We start from the raw sequence: 24,379 nt of genomic DNA on the forward strand, positions 1-24,379 counted from the left end.
ACCTCATTTTAACACTGGCAACATGACAACATTCTCCTCTACACCCAAGAGCAGGAGGATGTACCATCACATACACAGAGAGAGAGAGACGGGGGGGGGGGCTGATGGGACATTTTGGAGGAAAGTTCAGAAGCCTGCCACCTTCTCATGTCTGCTGCCTAACTAAGGCAGTTGCCTCACTTTTCCTAAAGATAGGGCTAGCCATGCTGGAGCTGCAGCTCTCCAGGAATCATTCCATTGAAGTGAAATAGAAATAGGCTTACCAGTTGTCAGATGAGGCATTGAGATTTCCAGGCCAAGACTTAGGAATAGCCCACTTATGTCATTAAACATTATGCATTATGCACCAAATGCAGATGTTCGCAGCTTGTCATTCAACTACACATACGCACACACAGAGAGAACTTTTTCCCCCTGTTTTAGAAATTAAAACAGAAATCTTAGCTAAAGGGGCTGTTCCAAGGTCAAAGGTGAAATGAAAGAATTTTATTCCCTCTCATTGACTTAAGAAGACAAAATAAGGAACATTTAACATGACTGCTTGTTTCTAGCCAGTAGACAGATGCAGAACAGAGTGGAAAGTGAGCCCTAATGGCAAAACAACTGGGAAGGAAGGGAGGAAGAAGCTAAATAAAAACCTAGACACCTCTGGAAAGCAAGTTGCAAGAACAAGTCAACTGAACCTTTCAAATTTGTAGCAGGCTACTGCTTTCCTAGGTGAGCTGGAGATTTGTGCACAGCCCTTTTGTTTTACCTGGAACTGAGCCCACCAAATCTGGAGAATTTGCACCCTCATCTCCCACCTAGAGATGACTCACAAAAAATGAAGATTCAGAACCAGGTCCTGAGATATGGTAACCCAATAAAGAAGGTTCTGTTGCTGCAGTTTATCCATTCCATCTGTGAAAGGGAGAGGGGAGAATCAGATTTCCGCTGTTGAATAGCAATGTCTAATTTTTCCACAGACCCTCCCCTGAGTGAATTTGCTCAGTGGGCAACTGGGGTGGAGAGCAATTTTCTTTCAAAGACAACATTCTGGAAACCTGAATTGCTCTCTCCACTCCCAGGTTGGCTTAGGTTACCATCATTTTGGTGGCCTGAGGCTGCTTATGGTTGACAGCAAAGAAGGTCTCTACAGCTCTCTTCAATGACTTAATGTTAATTCAAAATAAACAAATTCGTTGTTTTGGATGCTTAAGGAGCCCTCTGATAAACAGACGTGCAGATGAAAGCTGACTTAAATAGATGAGGCTCCTTATGTCCTCAGCCAGTGCCAACATGCTGGGCAAAATGTGCCATCTGCAGCAGGGTGCTATTAAGCAAATTAATGTTGTGAATTTTTTGTCAATAATAATTGTGGAAAATAAACAAGGAATCCATTTTCCATTCAGTAATGATTGGCAAGAAAAATGGCGGCAATCAACTGGCATCCCGTCCATATATCACTTTGTCCATTTATATCAGCAAGTTTCCCTACATGCCACCTTTACTCGAGAGCACTATGCAAGAGTGAGATATTCCTCTTCATAAGCAGTGACTTGATTGAGTTCCTTGCTCTTTTCCTAGATGAACAAAAAAAGAGCAGCCAATGCATGGTGCACACAAGACTTGCTATGGTTGTCTGTATCTTTTCTTCCATGCTTGCTCTTCCTCTATTAACTCTTTTTTGTGCACCATGAAGATCCCCCCCCCAAATTGCTGCAATAAGATGTACATTCTATTGTGATCTATGGATATTGAACTGGGAGTGGCATTGCCCTTGCAACCAGTGGGGGCTCCCTGCCCTTGCCTGTCCTGCCCTCAGTTTCTATCAAGTGGCTGCTCCCTTCTGGGAGCCATTTGTACTTCTAGTTCCTGGGTCACAAATGTGCACTCCTGTGATCTCCACACCCCTTAGAAGGTGAGGTGAACATTGTCCAAAAACCACTTGTTTCCACCCTTTAGCCAAGACTTTCAATGCTTGGATCCCAGAACCAATCCTCCATACAAACCCCACAAACAAATGGGATCTAGTGTGCTATTAGACAAAGCATGGAATCAAGTGCTTTTAGAGAACTGTTCACTTTAGATTCCAAGCAGTGTGGAAATGACAAATTTCACATGCATGTCAGTAGCTGACCACCAATGATTGTAAGTCAAGAAACACACTGTAGTCTTATTTTACAGGCCTAGACTCAAAAGAATCTTCAGTGACAAAACAATTAAGGAGAATGCAGGGATACAATCTGTGGTCCTGCAGGGACAGTGGTTCGCAGCATTCCGGCTAACCGAAGGACCAGGAACACCTGAGGGGAAGGCGGGGAGGGGCGTGCCGGTGAGAGGGGCACACCATAAAGTCTACCTGTGGGTAAACCTCCTCGTCCTGCCCCCTCCAAGGCCCTGAGGGATGCCGTTGTTTGCTGCTGTTGCCGGGCTGCTCCTTGGGCAGCGAAGAACTTGCACAGCTGCGCATTTGTCCAGGGACTTGGCAGCCAACGGACTTTGTTCGCAGCATTCCGGCTAACCGAAGGACCAGGAACACCTGAGGGGAAGGCGGGGAGGGGTGTGCCGGTGAGAGGGGCACACCATAAAGTCTACCTGTGGGTAAACCTCCTCGTCCTGCCCCCTCCAAGGCCCTGAGGGACGCCGTTGTTTGCTGCTGTTACCGGGCTGCTCCTTGGGCAGCGAAGAACTTGCACAGCTGCGCATTTGTCCAGGGACTTGGCAGCCAACGCACTTTGTTCGCAGCATTCCGGCTAACCGAAGGACCAGGAACACCTGAGGGGAAGGCGGGGAGGGGTGTGCCGGTGAGAGGGGCACGCCATAAAGTCTACCTGTGGGTAAACCTCCTCGTCCTGCCCCCTCCAAGGCCCTGAGGGATGCCGTTGTTTGCTGCTGTTACCGGGCTGCTCCTTGGGCAGCGAAGAACTTGCACAGCTGCGCATTTGTCCAGGGACTTGGCAGCCAATGCACTTTGTTCGCAGTTGCAGGCAGGCTTGGGGCAGGTCCTGAGTTGCTGTGTGCGCAGCAGAGGAATAACGTGTAGTGTTGTCTTCCTCTGCTGCAGCTTTGTTACATTGCTGTGTGGGTATTATTGGGCCATGGATGATGGACAGCTGGGCGAGGGGATGGTGGATTGTTCTGTGTTGTATGGAGCTCCTATTAGAGTAGTGTGGGGCAGGGGGAGATATAGTGGTAGGAGAGTGGAGTCGTTTCAGAAAGGAAGGCGGGATCAATGCGTAATATCTATCCCTCCTTCCATCCTCTCTTCTAGCCAAAAAGATCTGTGGGTGAGTCCAACTGTACCACAAACCCTGTCTCTGCTCCTGTGCAATGCCAGGTCTGTAAAGAACAAGACCCATATCTTGTATGATTTGTTGGAGGAAAAGTGTTGTGACCTGGCTTGCATTACTGAGACCTGGCTTGGGCCTGAAAGCAAAGCGGTGTGGGCTCAGGCCCTCCCAGCTGGGTACTCAGTAAAGGACCAATGCAGGTTAGGTGGGCGGGGGGGGAGGTGTTGCTTTGATCCATAAGAACACCCTTTCCTTGACCAGGAACCATTTACGTCAGACAGATTACATCAAGTGTATTTACCTGACCCTGAAGAACAGGGACAGTTTGGGGATTTTGTTGGTCTACCGGCCACCCCGTGCGCTAACAGACTCCCTAACCGAGCTGACACAGCTGGTCTCGAAACTGTTGTTGGAGTCCCCTAGACTTTTAGTCTTGGGGGACCTCAACATCCCTTTCGAGACCAGTCGTGATCCAATTGGTGCGGCTCGGGAGTTCATGGCTACCATGACAGCCATGGGCCTGTCCCAATTAGTCTCAGGACCTACGCATTCGGCTGGTAATACACTTGATGTTCTCTTCTGTACGGATATGGAGACGCCTTGGGCAGAGGTTTCTAATGTCTCTCCCTTGTCATGGACGGACCATTTCCTGGTCGAGGCTAATATCAAGGCTTCTACCCGGATCCCTCCTGGAGGTGGCGGACCTATTCGGATGGTCCACCCTCGAAGGCTGATGGAACCCAAAAGGTTCCAAGAAGCCCTAGAGGGGTTTATGATTGGAACTGATGGTGATTCTGTTGATGCCCTAACTAACATCTGGGATATTGATCTCTCCAGGGCTATATACAGTATCACCCCCAAGTCTCCTCTCAGACCTGCTTCCAAAAAACGGCCTTGGTATACGGAAGATCTTCGGACCAGGAAGCGGGTTTTGCGACGACTAGAGCGCAAATGGCGGAAACATCAGACCTTAGCTGACAAGACACTCCTGGACTCTCTTTTGAAGGACTACGGAGTGGCGATAATAGCAGCGAAGAACTCTTTCTTTTCTGCGCGTATCGCGTCCGTGGAGTCGCGTCCGGCAGAGCTGTTCAGGGTAGTGAGGGAGCTTACTCAACTCCCTCCTCCCCTGAACCCTATTTTGGAACCATCGAAAGCCTGCTGCGACAAGTTTAACAACTTCTTTGCGGATAAAATCTCTCGGATAAGGGTTGATCTTGACTCCATTATTAGTTCAGAATCTAGAGTAGAGGTGTCCAGAGCCTCCGTGGACTTGGTTAAACTGGATCACTTTGAGTCTGTCTGTACTGAGGATGTGGACAAGATTCTTCGAAGTGTTAGGAAGACGACTTGCTCTCTCGATCCCTGTCCTTCATGGCTGACAGCTCAAGGGGGAACGGTTGTGACTAATATGTTGCACCGTATTATCAATACATCCTTCAGGGATGGGCAGTTTCCATCAACTTTGAAGACGGCCATTGTTAAACCTTTGTTGAAAAAGCCCTCCCTTGACCCCCTAATTCGGAACAATTATCGGCCTGTCTCGCTGCTGCCATTTTTAGGGAAGGTGATCGAGAGGGCAGTTGCCTTTCAGCTTCAAGGGATCTTGGATGAGACGGATTATCTGGACCCATTTCAAACCGGCTTCCGGGTGGGCTATGGAGTTGAGACTGCTATGGTCGCCTTAGTTGATGATCTCCGTCTGGGTATGGACAGGGGGAGCGTGTCCCTGTTAGTGCTCTTGGACATTTCAGCAGCCTTCGATACCATCGACCATGGTATTCTTCTGGGTCGACTGAGGGAGTTGGGTATCGGGGGCTCTGCTTTGCAGTGGTTCCGTTCCTACCTCTCGGGCAGATTCCAGATGGTGGAGCTGGGGGACTGTTGCTCCGATAGGAAGGCCCTGACATCTGGGGTCCCTCAGGGAGCGATTTTGTCCCCTATGCTTTTTAACATTTACATGAAGCCGCTGGGAGAGATCATCCGGAGACACGGGGCGCGGTGTTATCAGTACGCTGATGACACCCAAATAGTTTTCTCTATGTCTCCGTCTGATGCAGTAACTAAGGATGGCATCTCTCCTCTTAATGCTTGCTTGGAGTTGGTAATGGGCTGGATGAGGGAAAACAGACTCAGCCTGAATCCAGAGAAAACGGAAGTACTGGTGATTGGCTCTCCTGGTCTGGGTAAGGAAATTTTTCCACCTGTCCTAAATGGGGTCACGCTTCCTGTGAAGGACTCTGTTCGCAGTTTGGGGGTGCTTCTTGACTCATCGCTTCACCTTACTGCTCAGGTGGGTGCGGCGGTCAGGAGCACCTGTTATCAGCTTCGGCTGATATGCCAACTGCGACCCTTCCTTGGCCGGGGGGACCTTGAAACCGTTATACATGCTCTGGTAACCTCTCGATTAGATTTCTGTAATGCGCTTTACATGGGGCAACCCTTGTACCAAACCCGGAAGCTTCAATTAGTGCAGAATATGGCTGCTCGGCTGGTTACTGGATGTTCCAGGGCCAACCATATAACACCAGTCCTAAAAGATCTCCATTGGCTGCCTATTCGCTTCCGGGCTGAATACAAGGTGTTGGTTATCACCTATAAAGCCCTAAATGGCTTGGGCCCAGGGTACTTGGAGGACCGCCTCTCCCCATACAATCCGCCCCGCACTCTCAGGTCGGGTGAAAGACATTTTTTAAGAGTTCCAGACGCTCGATATGTATCAGCTCAGAGGGCTTTCTCTGTTTCAGCCCCTCAGCTCTGGAACTCCCTCCCCAATGAGCTCCGTACTTCCACCTCCCTCGATGCTTTCAAGAAGAACTTGAAGACTTTTTTGTTCCGCCAGGCTTTCCCCCCGTGAGCCTTGTGGTCATTCTTTTCCCCGTGGCAATGTCTTTGTGTATTCCATTCTAAAAAGCCACTTGTATAGAGTGTTGTTAGTTTTTTGTTTTGTTTTTACTGTTCTTAATTATTAACTTTGTATTATTTCATGCTAATGTTTCAATTGTCTTACTCTTTGATGTACACCGCTGTGATCGCTGGAATAGCGGTATAGAAATAAAATTTTATTATTATTATTATAAATGCTTATACTGCAGCTACTTAACTGCCGGTATTGCAGCTACTTACTCACAAACCACAAGGTTGTGAATTCAATACCAGCCAGGGACTCAGGGTCAACTCAGCATGGCATCCTTCCAAGGCTGCTAAAATGAGTACATAGCTTGTTGGGGGCATTACACATTAAAAACCGCTTAGGGAGTGCTTAAGTGCACTCTTAAGTGGCATAGAAATATACTTGCTATTGCTATTCATATGAAAAATGGCCTGCAGAAATCTTTTCCATAGCTTATCTGTTTGTAAATAAGCCTCTACTGTATATGTGCGGTTAATATCTGGAAAATTTGTACTTGACAACACACGAATACAGAAGATGCAAACTGTGACCCTAGTCATAAACTTTCAAAGAGCTGTGTAAAGGTGCTGTTTGACTAATTTCTTCTCTTGCACCCAGTACTTTCTTGCATGGCAGTTTTTCCTGGGTTGCAAAATAGGATCCAAATGGCAAATGGACACATCTCTGTCCCCTGACACAAATGGCCACCAATTAGCCGTGGGGTTACTGGGAAGCTCCCTCTCAACCTATGTTCTATCTGGCAGGTATCAGTGTCTGGACATCCACATTAGTACACTGATAGAAGTTTGCACCCTGCTAGAATCAAAGAGAATTACAGCCTGTGTCAGCTGAAGCACTGGAGGATATGGCAACTACTAGGGTCCCTTGCTGGGTGTCATAAGCAATAACAATAACAAAAACATTTCTATACCACTTATCAGTGCACTTAAGCACTCCCTAAGCTATTTACAATGTGTAAGCTAATTGCCCCCAACAAGCTGGGTACTCTTTTTAGTGACCCTGTCAGCCCTGAGCCCCTGGCTGGTATTGAACTCATAACCTTGTGGTTTGTGAGTGAGTGGCTGCAATACCGGCAGTTAAGCACTGCACAGCCAGGGCTCTATGGAAAACCAATTTTTGATTGCCACTCCAAGAAAGATATACTGGTAATGGTAATAACTAATATTATGAAGAGAAGGCAACTAGATTTAGTACTCTCCCAGGCATCTTCCAGAATGGCCAAAACCAAAAAGGGGTGAGGAGTGAGAAGGAAGTGGAAGAGCAACAGAAGATACTGATTTCAGCATAGTGAGGAAAATTGTGGTCTGGTGTTCTGCATCATTCCCACCTCAAGTGATAATGGCGCATGGGTAAGGTTGCCATTTGCCCAAGAAAACCTGGGAAAAATCAGATTGAAGGGACTAAGAAGTATCCTGGCTGGCTGGACCAGTTGAAGCAATAAATCTCAGATTTCTCATTTGTTGCTGGCTGATAGGTAGGCTAAAATGTGGTGGTGGCAATGAAGCAGAAACTCTGACACTGGCAGGAGCCTCATTCCACCCTTCTAGCTCTGGTTGTTGCTACACAGAAGTAGCATTGCCACCTTATTCTTCCGTTCCCTCTCTGCTTTCTCTGACAGGTGCAGAAAGCAGGAAAGGTGACTGTGTTGATGGCATGAGCCAAGGGCTAGGCAGCACGATGGTAATTTACTTCCAAACAGCAGGGAGACAATGAAGGGTGTCCCTTTACTATCTAGGGCTGCTTGGAAGCCTCCCTCTCTTCACACCAGCTAGAGGTGAAAAGAAGGGGGAAAGAGCTCTTAGCTTGGTACTGGTACTGAGGTTGAAACATAATGGTAGAAAAAGGGCAATGATTATTGTGCTGAATTTGCAAATTAATAGTATGCATAATTATAATAATTTGAATAATATGCAAATTAGATGCTGGGATATGAGGGACTGGAATATGGCAACTCAATGGATGGGCAACTTCAAGCCCTTGGTCCTGCATCTTAATGGTTCTTTTTTCTTCAAGTCAAATTTGGATTGGCTAGCCCATCAAACAGAGAATGCCTTCAAAGAGAGATCTTCTCAAGTAGGGCACTTGGCCACTCTACATGCCCACTGCTCTTTTGTTCAGCAGTGCAGGATGTGCACATGTTCACTCATTCTTCAATGTGGGACCTCCCTCTTCTTAACTGAATACTCTTCAGCCTTCAGAAATCTCCCATTTGTATGGGGAGGGGGAACAGATGGACCATCTACATATAATAATCTGTGTTTGCACATGGATTGGTCATGCTGGATCAAGGCAATAACCTCCACGAAAACTTACAGTATTACGTGTGTCTCATGCAAACTCTCCAAGAAGCACAGAAGCAGCTACCCTTCAAATTTAAATGCTTTATTACAGAATATTCCCTTTTTGAAGTGTGTTGATTTTATTTTTATCATATTTTAGCACAAACCCTTTTCATGTTATAAATTAAGTAACTGCAACAGAAGGGTGATGGGGACTTTCTCCTTGATGCATTTCCTTTAAAGAGATTTTTAAAGTTTACAGTTAAAAAAATATTGTGAAAAGCTGTGCTGAATTATATGATACAGTGAAATTAAAATGAAATCCCAAAGAAATTATCATGCAGTCATGGGTTGATGTGGACTGAGTGATAATAAATAAAGGTTAAAAGGACACAGGCAAGTCCTTTTTTTCATCGTTTTCCATTTTTTCCTTCGTTGTTTGTAAAAAAAAAATCACTTAGAAGATTAAAAATAATATTTCTTTCCCTATTGATTTTTCTTTTCCACATTGGAAAAGAAGTATTAATATATTTCCTGTGCTTACAATGGCACTAGAATGAATATGGCTCTAAACATGGCTCTGCCTTCTATTTCCTTTGCTTTTCCTTTTGCATTAGCATTGTTGGGAGCATCTACTCCCTATTTAAACTTCCTAACATTGGCTTTCATTGCCTAGTTCCAGGCTCTTAATACTCAAGCACTACAATGCAACATTTCATTCTTCCAAATGTCCTCCAGGCTCTAGGAGTCCTACTATGGCAAGTTAGGGCCCGAACAGACAGGTGAAAGTAAAGCTGCTTCAGGTCACTTTGGAGGTCTGCTGTTTAAATGATGCATGTGTCCTAAGAGGCTGGAAGCTGTGCCAAAGCCACGCTTCAGTCTTAAGGACTGGAGCGCAGCTTTGGCGCAGCTTCTGGCCTCTTAAGATGCGTGTGCCATTTAAACAGCATACCTCCAAAGTGACCCGAATCAGCTTTATTTTGGCCTATCTCTTTGGGCCCTTAGTCTGGCTTCCTCTCTTGTTCTTCCATCACTAGCAGGCAAATTTGTTTGTTTTATTCAGACAAGCCTTTGTATTGCTGCTTAGGTGTGTGTTGACTGTTTGGTTCTGGCTTTAGTGTAATTCTAGCTTTACTTACATTTTGGCAGATAGGCAGGATATACATTTAATAAATAATCTTTTTTTTTAAAGGAAATTATGAAGATGATTTAAAATAAAACATTAAAAAGTATCAACTAACCCAAAGATTCCAGGTACATAATGTGCAAATTTCTGTTTTTACACTCTGTGTGTTTTCACATGCACATAAGTTGTCCTAGCATCCATTTTAGAGATACACATATGCCAAGACAGTAAGGGGGATTTCCTCCCATTTAAGCCTACTTAAGACTTCCATCAGCATGTATCATCCTTTTATCATATATACTGTAATTATCTAATATTATAAGCATTATTAATGTGACTGTAATGAATCATTAAAAAGAACATTCACTGATTTGTTTGTTTATTTATACTTTTTTATATAAGAGCATCAGCTCGGCTATCTGAATCTTCTGGTTGAGTGTTTCACCTTGGAATACCAAGGGCAAACAAGTCATTTTAAAATTCTGTTTATTCCAATGGGGGAGAGTGCATCTTCTATTCAACTCCCTAGAGTCTGCTCAAAAACCTCCCCATAGGATTGTTCCCTTAGTGTCAGGGGCATCACTAGGGTTGGTGTGGTAACTCATGGTATCAACCCCCCCCCCCCATTGATCTCTTCCCATTTCACACTATACAGAATCCTTAGTAATGCTTTTTTGCACTAATGTTAGTCATAAATTGTAATTCCCCTATACCACTGAATGTAATGCTAATAGTCGTGGCAAACTAGCAAAATTTAAATTATATCTTTAAATTACAATATCATATGCACAATCTAAATTTATTTACACATACATAGTTAAGATAGGGCTAAAATGTCATGTTTGTAAAGAACATTTTAAAATAATTTTTAAAAATAAAATTTCAATTTTTTTAAAAAAATAAAGTTTTGAAATTTAAATTTTTAATTTTAAAAAGTTCTGGGACCTCTCCTTTCTTCTCCCAATGAGCTTCTCCCCACTCCCCCCATCTCTTAAAGCATTTTAAAGGAAAGCAGTTGAGTGCCACAGCCTGTTTCTGCCCAAAGGAAGATGTTTGAGGAGCATTGGTGTCACCCCCACTTAAGGTGTCACTTGGTGTGGTCCACACCCCTGCACCCCACTAGTGATGCCAGTGCTTAGTTCCCTACTGAAATCAAAGAAATTAATAGGGCTATCCTTTATGTTTTCACACAGAAGTCCCATTATGTTCAATGCAACTAACCCCTGTATAAGTAGGGGTTGCCATTTTGGAAGTAAGGTGGGGTGCAGACTGCCAAAAAGAGGCACCTCCTTGGCGCCTCTCTTTGCTGCACAGGAGTGCCGCCACCTACAAACGGTGCTGCGCAGCTATGCAGCAAAGAAGGCACTGTAAAAAGCGGCTCCTTTTTGTGGTGCCACAAAGAGCCAGAGACAGCTCTGTTACATCGCAGCTGCGCAGTGCAGTTTGTAGGCAGCGCAGCTGCGACGTAATGATTGCGTGCACCGTTTGTATGGTGCTGCACAACTGTGGCACACTGACGACGTGCTAGGGTGTGGGGCGTGTGCACGCACCGCCCTGAGGCAACCCTAGCACGTCGTGGACGCACTGCAAAGGGCCCATCTATACAGGGCCTAAGTCTCACTGGATAACAATCATGATTATCATAACAGCCACTACCATTCCTTTATCTATACTCTGCCTGTCCCCCAAAACAAGGAGTCAAAGCTGCTTACAAGTAAAATAAGCTAATTGAACATAATGGGATATTCTTCTGAGCAGATGCTCAAAGGATTGTGCCATAAAGATGCTTCATTGGCTAGACTATTCAACAACAAGCAACCTATTTCTCTAGGTAATGCCAGGATCTTTTGAAAATCCTGATGTAACTCTACAGAGTTGAAGTGCATAGCATTTTCGGAGCAACAAAATGATTTATGTTCAAAAAGGTTTTGGTTTAAAACAAACAAACAAACAGGGAGATCACAGCAATCTGTAGAGAAGGCTTCACCCATGGTGTATCAGCCCTTCCTTCCACCTCTCCTCTTGGAAACAAAATAAGAAAAGGGGCAAGGAACTAAGAAGCCAAAGATTTCTAAGAAATTCTTTTCTCTCCTGACTTTCTGTGTTCATATATAATAAGAAAGAAAGATAGTCTCTTTGTTTAATGGTTCAGTTCTTTGGAAAGTGTCTATAAAACTCCAGAAATTTTTGTTTGAAAGTATGTATGTACACTTTGACATTTTGAACAAGGTATTTTATATGCTTGCAGAAAATATGACTGATTTTATATTGTACAGGTTAATATATTTAATGGGATTTTATTTCGTATTTTATACTGCAGCCTTGAAAAAGGCCAATTTTGGTAGAGGCCAAACTGCTCTGAGCTTTTTTAAATAATAAGAAAATAAAGCAGCGACCATCTATCAGTATGTGGAGCTGTCTCCTATTTCACTTATACTGATGATGTCCCAATACCAGGTCACAAGAGGGACACACAAATGCAGGGGGACCAGACTATGCAATTAACTTGGAGATGCCAGCTCTGTCTCTCTATTCAAGCAATACTATTACAGGATGAAAGTATATCAGGCACAACTTCAAGGGTCCATTCACCAACTCATCTTCCAACATGATATATACTATCATCTGGCAGTAATGCCCATCTGAATTCTACATAAGACACAAAAAAAGCCAGTCTTTAAGCAAAAGCGAGTAGGGGCATGAACCCAATATCAGTAAAAGAAACTGCAAAATAATAATAATAATAATAATAATAATAATAATAATAATAATAATAATAGGAAAAACATTTCAGTCAATCAGGACACACCACCACTGGCCTTAAGGTGATCATTCTTAAACAAACGAACTTCAAAAGGCGATTACCACATTAAACTGCTCAATTTCAAGTTATCAAAAAATTCAGTTAGCTCTCTTTTGCTCTGAATAGGGCAATGGTTTAAATTCATTTGTTTATCCCAACCTGAGGAACTTCCTGATTCAATGGAAACATTGTGGGTCACCAATACTTGCTGTGATTAGAAAATCAATGTTTGCTAACATTCTTTGATCACAATATATATGATAATTAGTTTTGTTGTTTTGTTGTTTATGTTATTTCTAGCAACTGCTTTTTGAATGGGCACCAGTAAGGTCATTTTTAATCAACATTTTTTTAAAAAAAATCCTATTCATCTATAACTTAGTATTGCATTTTATTTCTTGATTAATGTACTTGTTGAAGTGGAGTCTAGTCTGTGAAGGTTTATGCCATAATACAGTGGGAGCTTTGTATCCAAGGACTTGGCATCCACCAATTTTAGCATTCATAGATGGCAAACCACCCATTGTCCACAATGGTAGTGTGTGCATATGGCTGTGCTGTCATTAGGGACAATCCCCATCACTTCACCTAAAGTCCCATTGTCCCTAATGGTGGTGTGGCTGCATGCACATGCCACCATTAGGGACAATGGAACTTGAGATCACACGGATTTTGGTATCCAGGGAGGGGAACTTCCAGAACAGATTCCCACACAGATACAGAGGTCTCACTGTACATTTCTTCTTTAAAGCGCCACAAGACTCCTCATTGTTTTCTCATCTGGAATAGATTTACAGTATAATTCTAACACAAAGATATGTAAAGGATTAGGATTAGGGCACAAACTTCATTTGTTGGCACAAATGTCCTTCTCCTAACAGAACTCTCCTCTGTGGTTGATCTCAGATACTGTTCTGCTTTAGGCAGAAGAGCCAAAGGAGACCAAGAGTGGGCAGGGAAAGGGAGAAGCCAAGCTACTGTAGGTCCCAACCTTCTCTGGGAATGCCAAAACACAAGGGCAAGGGTAGTCCTAAGTAATTTCCAGCACCACCTGTTTATGAGGTGTTTGGATTCAGCACAGCATCAATCTTTCACCATCATGGCCAGTTAGGCTCATATTCTATTATGGTGCGCCTCTGAAAATGTTGCTGGATTTTTCAATTGCAATCCAAATGTTTTGAATGTTGTTTATCATTTGTACACCCAATTCTAGCCAAAAATCATGAAGCTGACTTCTCCAGAAGTATAAAGTTATTATTATTTTTTATTTTTTTGTTGGCTGAAAGTTTTATCTAAGCAGATTTTGCCAAGTAAGGAAGCTGTGATGCCTTAGAACAGGGCACTGAAGGTAAAGAAAAGTATCTTTTTCAACATTTAAAAAGCTTTCCATAACCTCCATTTCACCTTTCATCATGCTCCCTATATTCAATTTACTGTCATAACAGGGAAAATAGCATCCTATATTGTGGAACGGAAGAAAATTTGGGTCTGTGAGTGGAGCAGCCTGTTGTAGATGAGGGCAAGTCAAGAGCAACATCCATAAGAAAGCATGTGTGATTAGCTTAATGGTGGTTCCTGTTGCTCCTGACAGGACAGGCACATAAGATGCTACATTGTGAGCCTTTGGAAGAAGTGAAAGCAGAAATAAGACCTTGGGATTTTTTGAATTCACATTGAGATGTGCAGGGAGGGAAGAGGAGCAACAAGTATACGTGTGAATTGCTGAAAACTTCAAAGTTTCATCCACAGAGACTTTCTTATCTTTCTCTCTACACAATGTATGCAATACTTTATTAACATCTTCCACAGTAATCCTAGCAAAACTGAAGAGGAAAAAATAGTGTCAGATCAAAAAGGAGAGTCTGAAAGAAGGCGGTTAAGCAGGTTGCTGGGATTCTAATGATTGCTTCCTTCATTCTCTGGGTGTCACACGTAACATCTCTAAGCCCGGCGGAGAGCATAAGCCACACAAATAGCCATATTTGTTAACATTCATATGACTCTTTCGTTTGAGCTGTATTTCCTTGAGTACATCACAATGAAGAGTTTCTTTTAATGGGGATCAACGGGGGAAAAACAACTGTGAGGGACTTCTCTCTCTCTTCTCCCTCTTCCTCTCTCTCTCTCTTACTCACTCTCCCTCTCTCACTCTAAACCTTTTACACTGCAGTTGAACAAGCCTCTGGATAAAGACTTTATCCAAAAAACCCCTCTTTAAAGTTATTTCAAATTTCTCTGCAAGGCTTTCAGAAATCTGTTTGTTTGAGGGCAGAATTAGATGTGACCGGCGTTTTATTGTGACATAAAACCATATTTCTTCCCCGGAAGATTAAAAAATAAAATCGGTTAATAAGAAAAGCTGTCAGCAACAGAAAATGGCTGACATAATCCGTTTATCCTCCGAGCAATAAAGATATTGGTCCTTGGGAGTCTATCCTCTCTCTCATGTTATTTCGCCCAAAACATTATCTTCCCAGCATTCTGATGGATTAAGAAGTCATATGGGAGATAGCAGGGAAATGACAGATACAAAAAAATAATATCCTTTCATTTCCCCTCCTCCCTACTCTCTCTCTTTCTCTCTCCAACCCCTCCTTCCCCTCACCTCTCTTTCTCTCTCTCTTTCTATGTCCCCTTGGAAAGTGGTAGATCAGTTTATTCCCAGAATTCCAAAGCTCTGCAATAATCCTTACAGTTTAAACCCAAAGTGCTGGTGCTAAGTACCATAGCAACTGTGTTGCTTTGTGTAGAGTCACAGAAGACCCATACAATACAGAGAGAAATATGTGCAACTACTGTAAAACATATGTGCAATTAAAGACAGCACATCTTAACATTCCAGTTTTATAGATAGCCCTCTAAGAGACCACCTCACAAAAATCAAGAAACAAAACTACAAATAATAGCATGAGTTTCTTTAACATTTCATTTTCTTCCTAGACAGGGGTGAATACAGAAGAAAGTGTAGTCTGAATAGTATGTGCAGCTTGTTCAGTATTAGATTTATTGGTTCTTGAGAACAGTGTTTAGGGAGAAAGCTAAGCTGAAAGGAGGAGTTTTACCTTTTGTTGTGAGAACAGTAGCTTCTTTGTATTTTACTTTATTTTTGTGGAGATGAGTTCTTGAGTCCCTTCATAGTTCATAGAAATTATTGGAGTCAACAAGCCTCCTCATCTCTATTGTGTTTTGGATCATGTGGGAAGTTATGGCTCTGAAGATGGACTTCACATTTTTTAATTAGTTTAATCCTTTCATTGGCTTACTTTTTATGAAACTAGGGAATCTTAAAATAGGCTATTTAGGACATACAGCCAGCTTAAAAGCCACCAGTGAAGAAGAGGGAATAGTCGGCTGGCCATTGTTGTACAGTCCTAGCAGTTCATTCTCATTGACCACCATTGCCATCAGTCATTACAGACTTTTACTTAGGATTGAAACATCAGGGCTGTCAGCTTGATCAACATCACCTTTAAGAATCATTTTAAGATTCCTCCTATCCTAGAAGATCTATGTTACAATGGAGAAATTACAGAGAAACCAACTGACACTATCAAAGTGCAAGAGTGAAAATTCCAATTCTGCCCCTTCAATTTAAGGAATACAATATTTTCACAATGGGACACAGGACCAAAGTTGATATTAAGCAGGGGTAGGCAACCTTTTTGAGCCGGGGGCCGGGTTGCTGTCCCTCAGACAACTGGGGGGCCGAAGCCAAAAAATAAATAATTAAATATATTTTTTAAAAAATTAGATATATAAATAAACCAGGACAAATGTAGGACAAAATTTTCAAATGGAAGACACTTTTTAAAAAAAATGGAGGACACACGAAAAAATTTGCTGATTTTTAAAAAAATGTTAATATAAATGCATGTTTCTGAGGCTTCTATAGACAATTGCCTCCCAAAGGCCCTGGCGGCAATCGGCGACAAGACCAGGCTGGGGCCGGTCCCAAGGCCTCACCGGGTCGCATCCGGCCCGCGGGCCGCAGGTTGCCTACCCCTGATATTAAGCATCACAATAGCTTTTAAGGTTGGGATGGAGAATCTGTTGCCACCCAGATGTTGTTGGGCTACAGTTCTATTCCTCACCCTGCTAGGGCTGATAGGACTTGCAACCCAATTGCTTCTGGATGGCATACAAAGTAGTTTAAAAATAGTACAACAACTTCTTAAAAGCTTCTTCTTTGAAACCATTCAGTTCTCAAAAGTCTGCAGGGTTTTAATTAAAAAAGGGCTCTGCCCAGTGAAAAAAAGACCAGTAAGAAGAAACCACTCCTAGGAAGACAATTCTAAAACCTAGGATTTGTTGTTGTATGCCTTCAAGTCATTTTCAGCTTATGGCAATCCTAAATTGATCCTATCACAGGGTTTTCTAGTGCTGAGAGTGTGTGACCCACCCAAGTCACCAAGTGGATTTCCATTTCTGAGCAGGGAATTGAACCCTGACCACTGGTGTCATAGTCAAAGGTTCAAACCATTACACCATGCTGGGGTAGGGTTACCATATTTTAAAAGGAAAACATCAAGAAGGAATAAACACATTTATCAACTGACTATCTCAAACCACTGATTGTCATGATGACTCTCACTTTAATTATCCATAGCATATATAGGCTACAGCTACTAAATTTAGGATCATCTACATGCCATCATATTTCCAGTTTCTATAGATGGTTGTAAAAGCTAAACAGTGAAGAAAGATGATAAGAAGAAAATCAGTTCATCTGAAATGTGGTCCTGGAGAAGATGTCTACTGATAGCATGGCCTGTTATAGAAATGGGTCTGAGAGCAAATCAAGTTCTGGAAGTCAAGATGACTAAACTGATGGTGTCATACTTTGGATATATCATGAGAAGGCATGACTCACCAGAGAAGGCAATATTGCTTGCCAAGGCTGGAAGGCAGTAGGAAAAGAGGATAGACTCAGCCAAGAAAGCCACAGCTCTGAATCTGCAAGACATGAGCAGGTTTGTTGATGATGGGTTGACTTGGAGGGCTCTCATTAATGGCATTACTATAAGTCAACATCAACTTGACAGCAGTTAACAACAAGAACTATATTGTTGCTATGTACCTACAATTGACATGGGGTATCATGGGGTTTTCTTGGCAAGATTTTTTCAGAGGAGGTTTGTCATTGTCTTCCCCCGAGTCTGAGAGCATATGACTTGCCCAAGGTCACCCAGTGGGTTTCATGGCCAAATTTAATAATGACAACAACCTATCTGGTTAAAATTCATCTGGGCAGAATCTGCTTAGAAAGAAATGTTAACATTGAAAAAGAGGATATATCTGAGACAAGAAGGATGTATCATATCTCTATATATATCAAGTGCTAAATGTGTGAAGGTTTTCCTGATTCTGAAAAAAGGAGCAATACAGATAGCAGTTACTAGCTTTGTAGTGTTCTACAAAGTTGGTGGGACCATATTACCCCTTTTAACTTGCTGCTTTCATTTACCATTCCATCATTTTTTCACTGCTTCTTAACTCTTAGTTTAGAGAAGCAAATTATTAATACATTTGCTGTCTTAAATATTTTTTGATATTGATTGTGACTCTATTTCACATGTTATAGAAAGACTCTATAGTTTTTCTCTTAGGAATTTTTAGTGTGTGTGTGTGTGTGTGTGTGTGTGTGTGTGTGTGTGTGTGTGTGTATTAGCTCTGTGAAATCTGCTGCTGCTTTGCTTTTAAGGCTGTGAAGCGATTTATTGTGTGCAATTTTACACCTTAAAATCTAGTTTCATTGTGCATACACACACCACTTAAACTTCAGTCATTAAACAACATGCACAAACATATTATTTATAGCTTTGCAATTAAAAAAACCTCTAATCTTTAACAATGTACTAATCTGAGCAATATGGTGTTAAATTCAGAATGTATTATAATAGGATGGAATAATAGTCCATCCTTAACCTTTTGTTTCTAGTAATAGACTGTTTTCTTCATCTGCAAATAAAATGAATGGAGTTTTATGTACATATTTAATTGTGTTTAGATATTGCACACACCCTTATTTTCGCCCTTCAGATCACTCTCTCTCTCTCTCTCTCTCTCACACACACACACACACACTATTTTGTGATGGTGTACACAACATATCTTCAGAAATCCAAATGCAACCATGATTATGAGAAGAGTGTGACTCCACTCATGTAGAATAACAATTAACATATTTCATTGGATAGAAGAATTTGAAATCACACAAAACATTTTTTAAAAAATCATTCTTGGCCTCACTGTAAAGGGGGAGAATGGATTTATTTGCTGCATCAGTCCAGGGGGGTATTTCAAGACAGATATGCACTAACAAAGCCTTAATTGCACCGTTTCAGGTTTTTAGACTCTTTGTTGTCAAATGGGCTGTACATCTCAATCCTATAAACTCAGTGTTAGTAACATGTGATTGCAGCCATAGCTGTTCAGTAGTTCAGTAACAGCACAGACATTGTATGTGGACATGTAAGCATGCAACTGATAGAACTGAATACTATTTTGAGAGAATGATGACTGCAAAGGAAGTTCTCCATACATTGTAAAACAGCATCCTTTTCTTATTGTTTGCTTACAGTTTGTTTGCTTACAATTTTGTTATTTCAGGGCAGTTCAGTGAAGTCTGTGTTCATGGTAACTTATTAATGGAGCTTTGTGTTATTAGGATAGGGAAGGATTAAAAGTTGCTATAAGAGAGCATTTCTCCATGCATTTATTACCTACTGGAACTGATTTTACAAAACAACATCAACCCATTATGTACCACTTATTGTAGATAATTCAAAGTATAACCTGCATTAGAGGCTATTCAGCTCCACCCCATTTCAGAACTCACCTATGAAGATGACACACATGGCTGAAACACCAGGGAAATGGTCCTAAGTCATGCTCCAAGGCTGAATTTCAGATCAAAAAAATTCCCTGATTGCTAAGGTTCAAGTTAAAAAGAGCAAACTATTGCTTTGGTGTGCAGAATGTGTACTGGTGCAGAGATGGGGGAGGGGTCAGGCAGCCAGTGGAAACCAACAGAAGCAAGTGCCCTAGGCTGGGCAAGCTGCCACCCCCTTACCAGCTGGAAATTCCCGCATGGGGCATAGCATTTTTACTTATGGGCTCCCACACTGCCACCAGTCCCATTTCTGGCCATAATTGTTTTTGTTACCTGTCCATGAATCAATCACGCAAGCACACAAGTGGTCAGCTGCACCACTGACCAATCACACACCTTGTGAAGCAAAATGGTGACAAACATATCAGGTTACTAATAATAAAATGAATTTAATATAAACATGAACAAACTGGCTAGTCCAACAGGGGGCCATGGGGGAGGGAAGGGGGTACGTACAGAGGAGTCATCATGGCTGGATAAGTGTGCATTGGTCCAGGAGGGCTTTGATCTCTCTCAGCTGTCTCTCCGTGGTGGAAACACTCTGCTCCAGTCAATGAACTGTAGAGGGCAAGCAAGATAAAGGGGGCTCCATGCTCATGTTGTGCTAATGTGTCACCGATGCACCATACAAGCAGTTGGTCAATCATGCAATCGAGAGAACAGTTGTGTGAGACATCCAATGAGCTGATGGCTGGGTGGGATGAGGGAGGCTATTAGCTGCTGCTAATGGAATATCTGTGCACTTGGCAGAAGAGAAAAAAAATAATAGCATGGCGCGGGTTGTAGCTGATTGCTCTGTTATGGCGGGTCTGTCCTCACAGCTGGAAGGGGGTAGAGTAGACTGTGCATCAGCTGTCAGCCCATTGTGGTAGCTAGAGGTGCAGTTGACATGTTCTCCCGACAAATTGGGAACCCCCAGGGTGGGCCAGATTTTCCCCTCCATCTGCTTATGGTCTTACTTTTGTTGGTATGGTGAATCAACATGTGAAGAGTGGAATGAGGGGAGGGAAGGGCTATCCTGGCCCATCTCTACCCACACGTCTGTTGCTATCCTAATAATAATAATTTAATAATAATTTGTTTTATTTATATACCGCTATTCCAAAGATCATAGCGGTGAACAGCAAGTAAGCTAATTAGCAAGTAAGCTAATTTGCCCCCAACAGTCTGTGTACTCATTTTAGCGACCTCGGAAGGATGCAAGCCTGAGTCGAGCTTGGGCCCTTTTGCTGGTCTTGAACTCACAACCTTGTGGTTTTGAGTGAATGGCTGCAGTACAGGCATTTAACCACTGCGCCACCAGATCATCCTGAATAGGAGAGCTTCCTCTGTCTGTGGACATTCTCCATGCAATCAGGAATCAAAAGAAAACACACACACAAAACACAGCATTCCCAATCACATGAAATGTATCCACCCATAGAGAAAATTCTGTTAAAGCTAACTGATCTTCCCATGAGGAGACTGACAAAAATGGTGACTGACTGATGCAGGAATAGTCCATTCCCATTTTCACATGTGGACTAAACACACTTCACGAACAATTGCATAAGGTTTTAAATTTTGCTATTGCTTGCATATTCAGATAGTTTTCTACATGACTGTGAGTAAAGAAGCAGCGAATTCTGACATTTCCAAAATATTTTGAGACAATGCCTTGTTGAGCACAAGCATGCCGTTAGACAGCTGTTGAAGCCCATCACCAAAGCCTGCTACATGCCCGCTTTTTATGAGAAAGACCCAGGCAGCAAGATAGTTTCCATTTGAGTTTCCCTCATATTGCCTTGATGGAGAATAATAATCCTCAAGGGCATTATGAATAACTGAAATTGTTATATCTTGCACCAGCCAAGATAAGCCCACCACAGGCCTAAAGGAGATCCCATCAGAAAGTCTGTGCCATGAACCTCCTCAAGCCTTAGGTTTTCCCCCAAACAGCAGCATTAAAGCAACTAACAAAAGATCACCTTCCATCCTTATAGAGAGAACATAGAATCTTAGGGTGCGCCTACACTGTAGAAATAATACAGTCTGACACCACTGTAACTGCCAGGGGTCCATCCTACAGAATTCTGGGATTTGTAGTTTTGTGAGGGGCCAGCATTCTTTGGCAGAGAATGCTAAAGACCATGTAAAACTACAAATCCCAGGATTCTATAAGATGGAGCTAAAACACTTAAAGTGGTGTCAAATTACATTTTTTCTACAGTGTAGGTGCACCCTCAGACAGAATCATCATGTCCAGCATGAAAGAGAGGGGGAAAACCTGGAAATATCTTATCCCTTGTCTCATATCAGTTTTTGTTGTCCTGAACGAGGACAAACACTTCTCCAGTTCTGCATTGAGTTGCAAAATGTTGAGGTCCCCTGAGAAAGCCTGAGCATAGCTGTGTTAACAACACTAGTGATGTGTCAAACTGTTATGACTCTGGTAAAGAGGTGGTGGGGTAGATGTGTCAAGCAGCTAATGGAGGACTGGGGTCTTCAGTCAGCAAATACTGAAAGTCCACTGAGGCTACCTTGTGTGAAGAACTGCCAAGCTGCAAATGATTTACAGAGCACATCCTATGATTTTGCTATACAAAGAAAGCTCTTCTGTTTTCTTGTTCATCTTTTCTGTGATAGGGGTTTTTGTTTGCTTTGTTATTTATTAGTTGCCTTTTCTACAATGGATTCAATGGATTTCCTTCTCCCTACTTTATCCTCACAAACCCCCTGTCGTGTAGGTCAGATTTTTGCTCTTTTTCTGTTGAAATAGAATGTATTCTATTGGTTTAGCATAAACAACTGACAAACAGCAGTGCTTCATCCTTTATTTGCACAGAGAACTCAAAAACTCCTAATTTTTTGTCTGTATGGGTTTGAAGAGTAGAAAACAAAGAGGGAGGATCCAAATGTATTTTTCCAGATTTTGGATACCAGATGCTTGGTTAATTTAGACGATATGAAAACTTTCAAAGGCCTGGTACAAATGGGCACGTTGTGGCATGCTGGCTGTGATTTTAGGGTTCAGGAGCGCACAGCAACCACATGCCTCCAAACCCTAATATATATGGGCGGCACTATCTTGACGCAGCACCATCCATGCGGTGCACATATCCATGAAGTGTCTTGTGCTATGCATCCAAACGGCACTGCGCACAAGACACGTCACTGTGACACCCCAGGGCGCAAATGGCACCTTGGCACCATCACGGGAAGGAGATCCATTTCGGAGCCTCTGGCCACCCCTTTCTTCTAATCTGTACCGGGCCTTAGACGGTTTTCTGTGCCTATCAACTATCAGTTCAAATACTGAATATTTCCATCAATCTAGGATTCTTCTCTTCATGGTTTCCTGACCATCAAAAACATGTTTCTCAACCATTTTTTAAAAGTCATCTCTATAGAATATTCTCTACTGTGACTCATTTGCCGCTTCACAATGTCATACTCCAAAATCATACAGCCTTATCTTACGAGAAAACAAAGTAGAAAGGGAGCTGGGGAGTAGTTACTTTCTCCTTGCCTTGTAAAAGCACATCTTTTATCTAGCTGGAAAAATCTGTTTGACAAAAGTCATGCTTTTATATCCATTTCCCAGAGAAAGAGATCTGAAGCACTTGGACATCATGTGGTTCCGGTCCTACCTCTCAGGTAGATTCCAGATGGTGGAGCTGGGGGACTGTCGCTCCGATAAGAGGGCCCTTACATCTGGTGTCCCTCAGGGAGCGATTTTGTCCCCTATGCTTTTTAACATCTACATGAAACCGCTGGGAGAGATCATCCGGAGACACGGGGCGCGGTGTTATCAGTACGCTGATGACACCCAAATAATTTTCTCTGTGTCTCCGACTGATGCAGTAACTAAGGATGGCATCTCTCCTCTAGAGGCCTGTCTGACGTCAGTAATGGGCTGGATGAGGAAAAACAAACTCAGTGTGAATCCAGGGAAAACGGAAGTACTGGCGATTGGTTCCCCGGTCCCGGGTGGTGAAATTTGTCATCCGGTCCTGAACGGGGTCACGCTCCCCTTGAAGGACTCGGTGCGCAGTCTGGGGGTACTCCTTGACTCGTCGCTCCAGCTGTCTTCGCAGGTGGATGCGGCGGTTAGGAGTGCTTGTTATCAGCTTCGGCTGATACGCCAGCTGCGCCCCTACCTGGACCGTCGGAACCTTGAAACTGTTGTACATGCTTTGGTAACCTCTCGTTTGGATTTCTGCAATGCGCTCTACATGGGGCAACCCTTGTACCAAACCCGGAAGCTACAGTTGGTGCAGAACATGGCAGCCAGATTGGTCACTGGTAGTTCCAGGACAGACCATATAACTCCCATTTTAAAAGATCTTCACTGGCTGCCTGTTCGCTTCCGAGCTCAATACAAGGTGTTGGTTTTGACCTATAAAGCCCTAAATGGCTTGGGCCCAGGGTACTTAGAGGACCGCCTCTCCCCATACAATCCGCCCCGCACTCTCAGATCATCTGGGACAAATCTGTTAGAGGTCCCTAAGTCTCATTTGGTAAGGACCTCCCAGAGGGCTTTTACTGTCGTTGCCCCTTCATTGTGGAATGAGCTTCCCATAGAGCTCCGCACCTCTGCATCACTAGTTTCTTTTAAGAAACAATTAAAAACATACTTATTTCAGCTGGCTTTTTCACTTTAGCTACTGAGTTTTTTTTTTTTTTTTTTTTGTTCTGCCCCTTGCTCTCTGTTTTTGACCCCACATTTTGTAATATTGTTGCTTATTTAGCCCCTGATGAATGTGATATGTTTCATCTCCTGTTTCGTTTCATGTTTCACCCCCTGTTTATATCCCCTTGTAATGTCTTTTAAAAATTTTATATACTGATGTTTTAACTGTATCTTGTACGCCGCTTTGATCACTTTTGTGGAAAGGCGGGATAGAAATAAAGATTATTATTATTATTATTATTATGTGGGAAAGCACAGAGAAAGCCACTACTTCCTGGCTCCCTTTCTGCTTTGTTTTCTTGTGGGACTTTTAGAACTTTATCGCACAGGGCTCCAGACAGGGGTGAGAATGGGACAAAAGGAGCCTGGAAGGGAAGGGAACGGAACGAGTGGGGGACGCATTTTACTGCACACATGGAAG

The 24,379-nt window shown here is 42.8% G+C and overlaps 1 protein-coding gene across 1 annotated transcript in view; it reads left to right on the forward strand.

Annotated features, from left to right (window-relative positions):
- Positions 1–23,929, forward strand: part of LOC149318300 (uncharacterized) — a 62,941-nt gene extending 39,012 nt beyond the window's left edge. Inside the window, exons 2-3 of the mRNA XM_089508319.1 lie at positions 22,870–22,922; positions 23,217–23,929. Of these exons, the coding sequence (XP_089364445.1) occupies positions 22,870–22,922; positions 23,217–23,929 (766 nt within the window). The remainder of the gene's footprint in view (positions 1–22,869; positions 22,923–23,216) is intronic.
- The last annotated feature ends 450 nt before the right edge of the window (positions 23,930–24,379 follow it).

The sequence above is a fragment of the Sceloporus occidentalis genome, unplaced genomic scaffold, assembly GCF_023333645.1.
Source record: "Sceloporus occidentalis isolate IW3139 unplaced genomic scaffold, rSceOcc1.0.p SCAF_2, whole genome shotgun sequence".
NCBI lineage: Eukaryota > Metazoa > Chordata > Lepidosauria > Squamata > Phrynosomatidae > Sceloporus > Sceloporus occidentalis.